The sequence below is a fragment of the Nicrophorus vespilloides genome, unplaced genomic scaffold (assembly GCF_001412225.1).
Source record: "Nicrophorus vespilloides isolate i.1.1-1 unplaced genomic scaffold, Nicve_v1.0, whole genome shotgun sequence".
NCBI classification, from domain to species: Eukaryota; Metazoa; Arthropoda; class Insecta; order Coleoptera; family Silphidae; genus Nicrophorus; species Nicrophorus vespilloides.
The window spans coordinates 84,716-97,512 of NW_017095735.1; the positions used below are offsets into that span (position 1 = coordinate 84,716).

The window sequence follows — 12,797 nt, forward strand, 5'->3', positions numbered from 1 at the left end:
ACCACCACCATCGTTGTCGCAACCGCCGCCGAAAAGAGCAGAAGATTCGCCACGCAACGACGACGCATCACGAGAAGATTATATAGAAATTACCTTTTTATAAAATTATTATAATTTATGTAAATGTCGTAATGGCGCGGTATAATAAGGCATTAGCCCGCGGTCAAGAGAGAGCATCAAAACAAGAGGAGAGCGCACCAGAGGAGGGAAGACTATAAAAATGATGAATAAGAGGAGGAAGAAGAAGAATATGAATAAGGCGAAGAAGAAGAAGTACAGCGGGTGAAGAAGAAGAAAAAATAAAGAAAGAAGAGAGGAAGGTTTTATCCACTCAGAGAGCGCTATGTGGAGTCGATAAGGTCGCGGAATGTAGACGTCAGATTGGAATCCCACAAAGCCGACACGAGGTGAACTTGTAATATTTTTATGAGCCGGCTCGAAGCCAATGGGATGACTGACGTGACCCGTCATTAGTCCATCCGCTCGTGATATATGTTCCAACCGCTGTCTTCGGGGCGTGTAAGCCCCCAAAAACCTTTCGTGTGTTGGCCTGTGCCCACAAATTATTCATTTTCACACACATACACACACAAACAGGTATCAACTGACAAACGAAAGAAGAAAAGAACAAAAAATAATGCATCCTAGAATATTACGTTGCAATTAGCTTCGGAAACCACCCTTATTTTCTCGTGGCATTGCAAGCCCCGCATCGTAAAAAATAATGTTTAACCTAAACAACCAAACAACTCTCACCACCCTTTTGTGTTTCGGCAATTCGCGCAACCTACTTATTTTTTTCTTATTGTTAAAAAGTACATAATAATCTTAATTCAAATTAATTGAATTGGGTTCAAATAAACTTAAAATTAAGTTTTATTGGTTTTCTCTTGAAATACTATTGCGACATAAAACATAAATGTCTGTGTGCCAGGTACACAAAGTATTAAGATGACATTTATTTCTAATATCACGCATGGTGCAAATGCAACATTAGATATGTAAATGTATCAGAATTTCGAACGTTTGCCAAAAATGTGTTTTATATTTAATTTTACGGAAGAACGGTGAATTTATAGAATAAAGCAATCCAATCTTTGAGAATGTGTTTGCGAGAGACGATTGATATTCATTTTCTCTGTATGCATCCATGCATGTGTGTGTATTTGTGTGTGGGATGAGGATGAATCTTTTATGAGATTACGTTTTTATGGGTCCCCGGATTGCGATCGGAGCATCAGAGACCGAAAATCTTTCATTGCTATCCTGCCCTTAGACTTGATTTTATTTTTCTGGATGGTGTGTATAATGTGGTCGTTTTCTCTTTAGGTGATGCCAGTAATGCGAGCATCGGGAGCGGCGAAGGAACGGGCGAGGAAGACGATGACACGAACGGCAAGAAGAACCAAAAAAAGCGCGGAATCTTCCCGAAAGTGGCCACGAATATACTCAGAGCGTGGCTGTTCCAGCACCTCACGGTAAGAACGGAGAGCAGCGAAAAAGCCCTTTCCTCCTTCTTCTTCTGCTTCTTCTACTACTTCTCTTTATTCTTCGGGACCATTCGCTCAGATAGCCATCAGCAATCTCGTAAAAGTTATTCCGACTCTAGAGAGGGATTTGCATGGCCGTTCCTTACAACGCACTTGGATTCCCAGCACGGCCGTTTAAGTAGGCGATATCCATACCATTGTGTTTACATGTAGTTTACAAGGGCCTAAAGTGCAGGCACAATGGCCGGGGAGATTTGCTGGTGGCAGAGATGGCGGCGGTTTCGCAGCCTAAAGATCTCCTTCACCTGTCACCAAATATTGTCACCTAGTGTGGGGCGGTTAGTGGTGTTAGTGATGCTGGCAGCATCATCGAGTCTGAAGGCTGACCGGTGTTGGGGTGGTGGTGTGTTAGAAGCCCCTTTGAATATTTAAGAGCAATGCATCACCCTCGCCCCCATCGGACCCGGCGCTATCACGAGGTGATCCCGGCTTACTTGCACGACTCATTAAGCCCTCCGCGCTAATCCCGCTATCGGATATTGTGTGTGCATGTGCGCCACCCCCAGATCGATGAGGCTCCCGCGCCTGTCCACCAGCGCCATCTTAACGCCGTTAATTACACCCGATGTCCCCATTATATGCTAATCCACCCCCGCAACTGTTTTTTTTTTCACTTCTATTTTATTTTTGCACGCCACCCCCGCCACTCGCAAATATTAATTAAAACGCGTCGCCTTAGTTACGCGCGGCAATTACCGCCACGTGTCGCCCGACGCGATAAATCAACGTGAAAAAACCTGCTAACGAAAGAAAAATAAAATTACATCTGTATTGCAGTTAGTTTTTCTCTTTCAGCTAATAACGAAAATATTCGTAATTTTTTTTCCCGTACATATACATACACGCCCTTATTTGTAGATATTTCCTTCTGCAAAGAAACCGCAAAGAAACCCCCTCGACTTTTACGGTTATTTCGATATGTCTGGCGGAAAGAGAAGGGTGGCGGCGAGAAGCAAAAAAATATATATAGCACGAGCAGCGTCCTTTTTTCCGGTTACGAGCTTCCATTTCCGGTCGGGCTATATTTCCGGCGCGCGGTTATCCTAGTTTATCCGACGGCGGCTGCCGCCGTCGACATGTGTCCTGCTTACCAAAAACCTCCCTTTTCCTGAGTGGAGCTAAATCCGTGGAGGATTTTCATCCCTATATGCCTGCAATACGTTCTCATCATAAAAAAATTCCTGCCCCAAAATTGTTTTCGTTGTTCTTTTTCTTCCTTTTCTCTCTCGTTTCCTTTTGCTTTCTATCTTATGCTCGGCATCCCCACGGGTGCATTGAAATCTGCTCCGTTTTCTCTTCTCCTCCGAAGAAGGTGAGCCCTTCAATTTTCCCAGTTGCAAGCAAATGATGCTGCGGGAGGGGTGGGCCGGTGCTCGTGCGGATTCCCAACATAATAATAAAAATCACTATGCATACGCGCACATAAATTTCTACACCGAACACCGGAGATGGGGTTATGAGTCTCAAGGGTCTGGGGTGGCGGAGGTAGCAGAAACGAATTAAATCACGGATTCCTCTTTTCCATTCGTATTTGTTGCAACACAATTTGCGGACTTCTTCGGAATTGCTGACCTGCTAACGAGTCAGCAATCACTCACCCGAAGAGGGAAAGAGGACATTAGTTATTATTAGTGTGTGTCTGTGCGGAGACCGCCACCCTCTTGCATCTATTGTTTTCCCGGGGAATTGGATTGGATCGCGCGCCAATTACGGAGATTGCCGTTCCTGGGGGGGAGGTCTATGGATCGAAAGATGAAGATGGAATGAGATATATATATATATATAAATGTATGTACTCTGGGGTCGACCATGAATTAATAATTGTTTTTGTTTTGCAGCATCCATACCCTTCGGAGGACCAGAAGAAGCAGCTGGCGCAGGACACGGGCCTCACGATACTCCAAGTCAATAACTGGTGAGTGCACATACACATTTCGCCTTCTCTTCTGTTATTTAGGTTTTTCCTCTCCTTTTATTGTCGTACGCTAAAACCCATAAATATAGGGGAATTGATCAATCGATCCGGTGTGTGGTGGTACCACCGCTAATTAGATTTTCAGCCACCCTCCACGTCGAAATGAGATTACAGCTGAAAATGGCACTCTGGCGCACGCGTTAATTGCAATCGATTTCTTCCCGCACTTATATTCCGCAAATACACAATATTTTTGAAATGATGCCAAAACTTCGGTAATTCCATCCAGTCAACAAAATCAATCTCAATATCAACTTTTCTGGTTTTCCATTTTCTAACTGAATTACTATTTACTAAATATTTATTAATAAGATTAAATTGTTATAAATTAAATGATTGATAATCGATATGTATATGCTATTAATGTTAGAGTTAGAAATAACATAAAGTAAGTGTTAAAGTTTTAATAACCATGAGCTTCTTAGATTCAAGCTACGCGTCGCATGAAGGCGACTGGAAATTCCTAAAACGAAAAGAAACGGCAAAGAGGGAAGGTGTAATTTCCAGTTAATTGCCGGAAAAGCGGTAATTGTTGTGTTTGCGTTCATGTATTATGCACGGCCGGGGGCGGCGGCGTGCTGCGCGCCGTCCCCGATCTCTCTCTCTCTCTTTTATTCTATCTCTCCAAGCAAGTGAGGGGACGAAGTGCGGACCCGAAATCCATTAAGAGCCGTCTCGACGGTCATTTCGGCCCTGTTTACGACCCTGAAGAGGGCGATTACTGTCTGCTCTTCGCGGAAATGGCCGCCGCAACCAACGACGTGTACTCCATATATTGGTGCTTCACTTTGCGGCGTTCCGCCCGCTTTCGCAGTATACCCAAACACTATTCGATCGTCCATTTTTAATGCTGCAACAAACAAATATAGAAAAGCAAAGGCGAAACATCTTGCATAGTCAATATAATAATAACGATCACTGATAAAGTAAATACGGTCAGATTTTAGTCTTTTAGATTAGGATTTTCGTTCTGGGTTGGGGATAGATTTTTTCAAATACACAACTCGATGCAAGGAGCTTTTCCCCAAGAGAGTTTCCTACTTTTCTACTCACTTTTTTTTTCGTGCGCCACGAGTCCATGTCATCATCATTTTTCATAGCACCATGCCATTACCGTTCGGGGACGGCAGAGGAGGAGGCGGAGGTGGCGGGGACATTGTCTCGGGGCCGTGGGAGTGTGAGGGGTTCACCTGGGTTAATGCGGCCCGGTGATAAATCGTCGCCCGGTTGGGTTCGCGAGGGGAGCCCTTATCAAGTCCGCATTGACGCTCTCTCGCTCGAATTTCTTAATTCCGCCTCTCCTCTACCCAACACACATACACACACACACACATTTCTATATATATAAGAGAGATAGAGAGAGAGAGGGAGATAGAGAGAATGAGAAAGCGAGTTTTGCCGCCTCCGCCAATTTACGAGTGAGTTTCATTGTCGTCGGATGCCGCCGCCGGCGAATGGCCCTCTGAGGAGTAATATCAGGCCACCTAATAGCTTACCAAATAGCCTCTGAAACACCTTTTTAATGAACTATTGCAGCAGGAAATGAAAATAGGGAATAGGGAGAGAAAGAGAAGAGACCGAGAATGCGAGATGAACTGAGAGATATCATTACAACCCTTCGACACGCCAGCCCTTGAGTGTACTCGAGCCTCTTGTAATTATACATTAACTAACTGCGTCCCGCGATTACCTGCAGCCGCCGCCTCATCCCGTAAAAGAACCTCGCAGTTACAAATCCGCGCACCTTGTCTCATCTCCGAGGAAATCATCCGACTACCTCAAAATTTTTCCTCTTCAATTCTCCCTTTCTCCCTCTATGACTTACAGTCCTTAAGTTGGTTGTATAATTAACCGATGTAAAAGGGACTCGCGCCCTCCGAGGAAATCATCGCGGCGCGAATTTATTAGGTTTTGATTTAGAGCTGCTTGGAAATTGGATACGTTGTACCTGGAAATTGAAAAGAACTCTGGTGGATGCGGCGGAGGAGGCGTTGGCGGTGGCAGAGGTTGTGGCGTCAATACATCACGGCTTCGGGATTACAGCTCCATCCAGCATGATACGTTCTTTATACGCGGGGCGCAGCGCCAAGTGGGAAAAGCCCCATAAATAATGCCTTGAAAACCTGCGTCGAAATATGGGGAAAAAGTGAGCACGCAGCGAGCAATAAATAATGTCGGTGGGGAGGGGGAGGGTGTGTTGCTTCGAAATATAAAATAAGAGGATACGAAAATGCAATAGGGTTACGTACCACACAAATAAATACGAAATAAATAAATGCGAAAAATAAATTGTTTGGGCGCAGAAGGGATGGGACGACTGTAATAATAAAATGAAATAAAAATTGGAGAGTATTTCTGGTAATTACATTTTGCGCCACGGAATGTATGCGCGCCATGCAGATCACATTTTAATGCAATTCCATCCATTATTCCGACAGGGCCATTAACACCAGCCCTGATGCAATTTGGATTGTATGGAAGCGGTGTAGATTCGGAAAGCTATCTGCTTTATTTGGACTAACAAAGGCGGCGGCGGCAAAGGAGTCGGAGGAGGCGGAGGCAGAGGCGATGTTCCCATCCTCCACCTCCTTCTCTCTCTCTTGCACCGTTGATGACATTACTCGCTACTAATGCCCCGAGAGCCGGTGATTTGTTTTCGCCGCCTCCCCCCGATTCCCTTCGTCGGATTTTTTCATTCTTTATTATCGCCCTCCGCGCGCATACTTTCGCATGCAATTTCAATTAGATCAATTCCTGCAGGAGGGAACCGAATAAAAACAGGGATCGATCCCATTAAGCGTATGCATATGTACGTGATCGATAGCAGAGAGGATGTGTACACATTTCGGGGCGGTGTAAAGAAATCGGGTTTCAAGTTCCATCAAACAGGGCATTCGATCATGAAATAGCTTGAGTAGTGTAAGCGAATTGTTTTGTTTGCAATTTGGGGCCGTGTCGGCGCTGCTGCTGCTACTGCTGCCGCCGTCTCCTCTGTCGCTCCCCTCTGCCCCCTCTCTCCCTCTTCCATCTAAACCCACTCTCGTCCTGTGCAGCCGTCCCTGCCCCTGCTGCCGCCCCCGGTCCTGTTTTTCAGCAACCCCGGGGATGCGAGCCGGCGGCGCGCAGATAAGAGAATTGCACTGTCAAGCCAGAATGATATATTTGACCAACATTTCCATACAGCAGCAGCAGCGGTGGAGGCGGCAGCTCGCACGAGGATTTCCAATGAAGCGCGCTCTCGTCCCCCGCCTATCCACCACCCACCTACTATATATATATATATAGTAGTATACTTTCGTGACGCCGCCTCCCGTACGTGCGTAATCTCTCCGATTCAAATTAACACGCGTACTCGTATATCTCGCGGTCCGATCGCACCTGACTCCCGCCTGATACAATGCCTGTACAGCCGCCACCCCGACACAATATTGCAATCATCCGCGGAAATAAGCACATTTTCAGGAATTATCACACACTCGTATGCACATCCATTCAATCCAATTACAAGTTATCGCGATAGAAACAACGAACCGTTTATTAAAATATCGTCTTTGATAGATAAATAACGGACAATACTCAATGACACAGATCGATGAGTGTCGATTCTGCTGTGTTAGCAAATTGTTTATGGAAATTATGAAATTGCTCGCAAAAGTTCACTTTTATGGTTTTCGACGTCGGTGGGCGGGCGGTTGCGAAACTTCAGGAATCGGAAGTAATTCGAAACAATTTATAGGAACACTTAAGTCCTTAATGTGCCCATTTCGGGAAGTAAATAAATGGGATTTCAGCCAAGAGAACAAAACAGAACGGTTGGATCCAAATAATAATCAAAAGGAAAAGTAAAAGTAAAGGAAGAAGAAAAAATAAGAAAGAATAAACCATGTAGAAAAGAAACGTAAAGTCCTTTTGTGTTAATTTTGCCGGTAATTAAGTGCGTTAAAACGTTAACGTTGTTTGTTTTGGTGAATGTGTTTGTTGTTTGTGTGAGAGTATGGGGGAATTCGCGGGGGCGGCGCATACATTTGTATGTGGAGGGAAATATAATGGAAGCCCCTTAAATTGTTTCGAATGAAAACCCACCCCTGGTGCGGGCCGCTCGATCCATCATTTGTTTTAAAGGGGAAGCGGCGAGCGAAAGGGGTCCGAAGGGGCGATGCGAGAGAGTTCCGCCTAAAAACAGAAACCTTAATCCGGAAACGATAATTGTGAACAGAAATGGAAATAACAGTCGTTTATTTGTAATCGAGGCAGAAAAGGGGGAAATGCAAGAAAGAAAGGGTTGAGATGACGACCGCTGGGAGGGATCGGAAGAAACAACTGTTTGTTTTTGTGCGCGTGTGAAAGAGAAGCAAGAGACTTGGCGTGTAGGAGGAGGCTGGATGGGGGATCATTAGGTTAGGGATTAGGGTTATATAATATAATGGATGAAACCTGAGAGCGGTAGTCCGCGCGCGTTAAAGAGTTGTGCGGGGGTTGATGGAAGCAAGAGTCGGGGGGGCGGTGAGGGGTGAAACGGCGGCGGAGGAGTTGGCCGTTGTATTTGTCTGTGTGTGTGTGTGTGTCGGAGAGCACGGAAAGAGAACAATGGGAAAAGGGGAAATGTTTGGCACTTGCTGCGCGCAAATCAATATGTTCCAGATCAAGGGAGGCTAATTACGCTCTCACCCTCGCACACAACACGCACACTTTGATTTCCCCAAATAGCCTACTTGACGACAATCTCTATGCGTGCCGTTTCGCCGCCGCCCCCAAACCTCCACGGTCAGTCTGCCTCGGGGATGATTTGTTCGGATACGTGATGCCGATGTAAGTGTGATTGGGGGGTAGGTTCGCCCGGTCGTTCATTCCGACACCAGCAGCAGCACATCGTAGCCGGCTAAGAGCAACCAGCAACCCCCCGCCAGGAAGCGGGAGGCGGCTGGTAATTGCTAACGGCAGATGTCGCCCCTTCGACCCCCAAACGAACGGGGTCAGCAGTCAGAGCGTCAGCTTGCGAACCCCCGCACCTCATTTATGTGTGTTGAAAGATATTAAACGCCGAATTTATAGCTTAGGCAGCACCGAAAACCCTTTGCCATCCGCCGCCCCCCAACACAGACGTTCAATTTTTACGACCGTCAACTGAAACAGATTCAATTTGCTATTACTCTCCTATATATTATTGTTCTCGCCTTCAAAATAAAACTGAAAAACTAGAGAAAAATAAATAAAATCGAGCGAGCATATTTTGATATTACATACGTATATCTTCAATTTCCGTCTTACGTAAATTGACAAAAAGATAGAACGTTGCAAAATACTAAAAGTAGACCGTTGCGTACACAATGCCAAATGTTCCAACTAGCCAAAGCTTAAGATGAATTTTAGGCATTCCGAAAATTAGTTTGAAAGCGCCTAAAGGACCGGAAATGTAAGGGAACGCTATTATTATATATATAGAAGCCATCGATTTGCTACACATCTTGCAATCGGTTTCGCCCAGAAAACCCAATCATTTCCGGTGTCAGAATGCATTAGCGCTGCGTGACGTTTCTGCTGACAGACCCCTCTTGCCTTGAACCACCCTCATCCCAGCATGCATTTTTCTTCCTTTCCATCTCTTCGATTTACCAATATTATATGGAATGTTCCTTTCTTTTTTGCAGGTTTATCAACGCGCGGCGGAGGATAGTTCAACCAATGATCGACCAATCGAACAGAGCAGGTGAGTCAGAATTATTCCATCCTATTAAGAGCACACTCACCATAAGTCAACAGAACAGCCAAGAAGGAAACTTTTTACTCTGCACCGAAAATAAACAAATTAAAGCGCGCATATTTTCATAATCTCTTAATGAATTGTAATTTCCATTAAGGCTTCTGCTCTTCTTCTTCTTAACATCATCTACATCTTCCCCCCATTCGTTGCGAGAGAGTTTCTTGTTATTATTTTAGCCTTTTTATTTTCGGGGCCGATCCCAGGTAGTATCGGCCGATATGAGTAGTAAGTGGAAAGTCGTGTAAGTGTTTCGACATTATCACACACTCACACAGGCAGGCAGACACTGCAGAAACTCAACTCTCTCGGCCCAACCTTAGACTCCGTTCATCACCACACACACATACACACATACTCTGAATAGTTGACTTTATATATATATATATGATAACTTCTAATGAACTTTAGTCTGAAGCTAAAAGTGCCTTATTTTTGCTTATTAAACGCAAAACAAAGTTCCGCCAAAGACGTGTTTTCTTTTCTTTTTTTTTTGATTATCTTCATACGCGAAGAAGAAAACATATGCAATTTGTTTTCGAAATTGACGCGACCCAATTAATGTTGAACCTATAAAATAAATAAAGTAAAGTGCATATCGAATAATTTTGCTTGGATCCATTATTAGGGTCTTCTCCCCTTTTATTATTTTTTTTTCGTCGTAGACCATTTTCTTTAATGCATGTATACGAGAAGCAATAATGGAGTGTAGGGCATCATAAATAAATATCAATTTTTGGGTTTGGGTTTCGTTCGGAGACAAACAAGAGTGTGTGTGTGTGTATGTGTATGTATGCGAGGGGGATTTTAGATCACATTAATCACGGCTGTCAGATGTAGTAAGCGCATTAGCCATTGTCCGGTTGCGTTTCCATACATATACGCATGGAGACGCGACGCGATATGCGATGGCTCTCTTTTATTGATTCCCTCCAGAGTTTTCTCTGGTGGAGACAGGCGAAGAGGAATAGCGGAAGCCAATGACCCACGCACCGCCCGATCCATCACTGACACCCTTCCTTCTTCTTATTCTTCTTCTGATTCTGCTGCTGATGTTACTACTACTATTACCAGTACATAGCCTCTCTCTTTGAAGGCAGATCGAGAGAAAAAAAGGAGAAGGAACGACGTCGATGATGGTGATTTGAGCATTGCTTCTTTTTGTTTCGTTTCTCCTTCTTCCCACTTAATTTTCTTGAGGGATGATGGTGGATCTTATTTAAAGACAGACGGTGCAGGGTAGAAGTTTTTGTAGCTTGCCGTGATGGTCTTCGGGCAGCTTTTTATCCCACTGATGCAGTTTTCTCTCCTCACGCAGGTCCCAGTGGAGCATACAGTCCTGATGGTACGATGGGTTACATGATGGACGGCCAGCAGATGATGCATCGACCGCCCGGCGATCCGGCCTTCCACAACCAGTACGCGCACTACCCCGCGGAGTATTACGGACACCATCTGTGAGGTGAGTACTCGACCACAAGACATTAAAACATTGTATCAAGAAAAAAATATAATATTATTTGTAAAACCCATCATTTCTGTTCCATTAAATATACTGTTTATTACTATACTTTTATTAACTCCTTTTAGTTTTTTTTTTATTTAAAATAATATACATCCCAATCCAACTTATACCTAAATCCCAAATTATTTATGTTTAATTCAACCAGCAGTTACAAAATTACTATTTCATCACGCTATGAATTATTAAAGTTAAATTAAAAATAAGAACACGTCGAGCCGTAAATGTTGGAACGTACCGCCTTGGAGCAATTGAAGTGGAATTAACAGAGTCAATATTAACATGGATAAAAATTGTTATTGTTACTTAATGCGACGCTAATTATACTCGGAAATTTAGTCTCAAGCCTAACGTATATTAATTAATATAAAAAAATGTGAATACGTATTTGAAATTATTGATTATAATGTTCGTACGAAATATGTTCTTAACAATTTTTTAAATAATGAAAGTTCAAGAAATAAGCGTTTCATTTGAATCCAATTAAAACAAGATTATTGATATTACATTCATAGCAAATTTTAAGATTTAGTTTAATCAAAAACAATTTCAGTAAATATTAAGATGGTAACGAACAAAGCAAAACTGATTTTACAATAGACTTCCAGAAATCTTCAGAGAAGACATATTTTTATTATCTTTTAAATTATTCACTTACTTTTATTTTCAAAAAAATCTTTTACGCATTCCACTTGATTAATATTAATGCAATCATGTAAACACTCTATTAACTAATTAAGCAATAAATACGAAAGTGAATGAGATTAATCATGAATACAGACTTTGACGATTTTGTATTAACAGCTTTAGAATTTGAGTAACTTAAAATCTGTTTGTTTTTAATACATTTTTAACCTTAAGTATATTAAATTTATAAAATATAGAAATAAATATTTTAGAATAAAAAAAATATAACAATTACGTAAATACACAACTAATTAAAAAAAATAATAAGAATAAATAAATTGACTTTTAATAATTGATATAAAGATGATTTTTTTTCAATAGATTTGATTATTTCAACAAATTAATATTTAAAATTGATGAGAAATTTCTTTTTAAATATATGTTTTATGTTTTTATATAACATTACGTTGAAAAAAATAATTTGGAGCCGTAATTATTACGTGAACTAACTTTAATTGTCTTTTTTTCCCTTTAATTACATGAAATTAACATGTGCATTAACATTTACGTGCGATAAAATAAAATAATTGCAAAAATTTGAATTTACTAAGTTTCATAAGTTGTAAGAATATTAATTTATAGAAAATCTGTCTAATAGAGATTATAGAGATATTAGTTGTATTCAATGATTATAAATTATTCTATTCCGATTATAGTTTTATCTATTATTTTTTTTAAGATTGTATTCCTTTCCAAAATCCAAATATTTTCTGTGAATTATGCATATAATTGTGAAGAATAAACTGTACTAAAGTATTTGTTTTTGTTTCTTTGCAGGTCATACGCATACAACGACGGACATTCAAATATGCAACTCATAAATGTGATTATTCATTGTACAAAGTGTAAATGTAGTGCCCCAGTGTTTAGTAACGGGAAGGACTTGTACAAATAAGTATTAGACACTCGTGTGTGCGCGAGTTTGTACATAACAATAATAACACTATATAAATATAAATATTATATAAAAAAAAAATGAATAAAAAAAAGAAGTAAATAATAATAAATAGAAGAACGCGAGAGTTAAGGGAGAGCGAGAGAGTGAGAAAGAAAGAAAGCGGTGAGCTTGAGTGGATGTAAAGTGAAATAAGAAAAAAAAATAGAAGACGATTTCGTGTAAAAGTGAATAAGATTATATAAAAAAAGGATAAAATTAAATAAAAGTAAAAAATGATCGGGTGGACACTTCGTATTAATTAATTGATTAATTAATTAATTTTCGCTGCAAGAAATTTAAACAAAATACAAGTTTACGACTGATGGACGTGATGTGGTCTCGTAGTTAGGTCTTCTATGTTACCGGCG

At 41.6% G+C, this 12,797-nt stretch overlaps 1 protein-coding gene across 5 annotated transcripts in view; it reads left to right on the forward strand.

Moving 5' to 3' along the window:
* LOC108561465 (homeobox protein homothorax) overlaps positions 1 to 12,592 on the forward strand; it is a 72,947-nt gene extending 60,355 nt beyond the window's left edge. For 4 of the 5 annotated variants that reach the window (XM_017919411.1, XM_017919445.1, XM_017919428.1 and 1 more), the window contains 5 exons: positions 1,330 to 1,478; positions 3,389 to 3,465; positions 9,174 to 9,232; positions 10,584 to 10,745; positions 12,270 to 12,592. In XM_017919411.1, the coding sequence (XP_017774900.1) occupies positions 1,330 to 1,478; positions 3,389 to 3,465; positions 9,174 to 9,232; positions 10,584 to 10,744 (446 nt within the window). In that variant the 3' untranslated portion in view covers position 10,745; positions 12,270 to 12,592. The remainder of the gene's footprint in view (positions 1 to 1,329; positions 1,479 to 3,388; positions 3,466 to 9,173; positions 9,233 to 10,583; positions 10,746 to 12,269) is intronic. The other variant, XM_017919436.1, reaches the window with a different exon arrangement.
* The last annotated feature ends 205 nt before the right edge of the window (positions 12,593 to 12,797 follow it).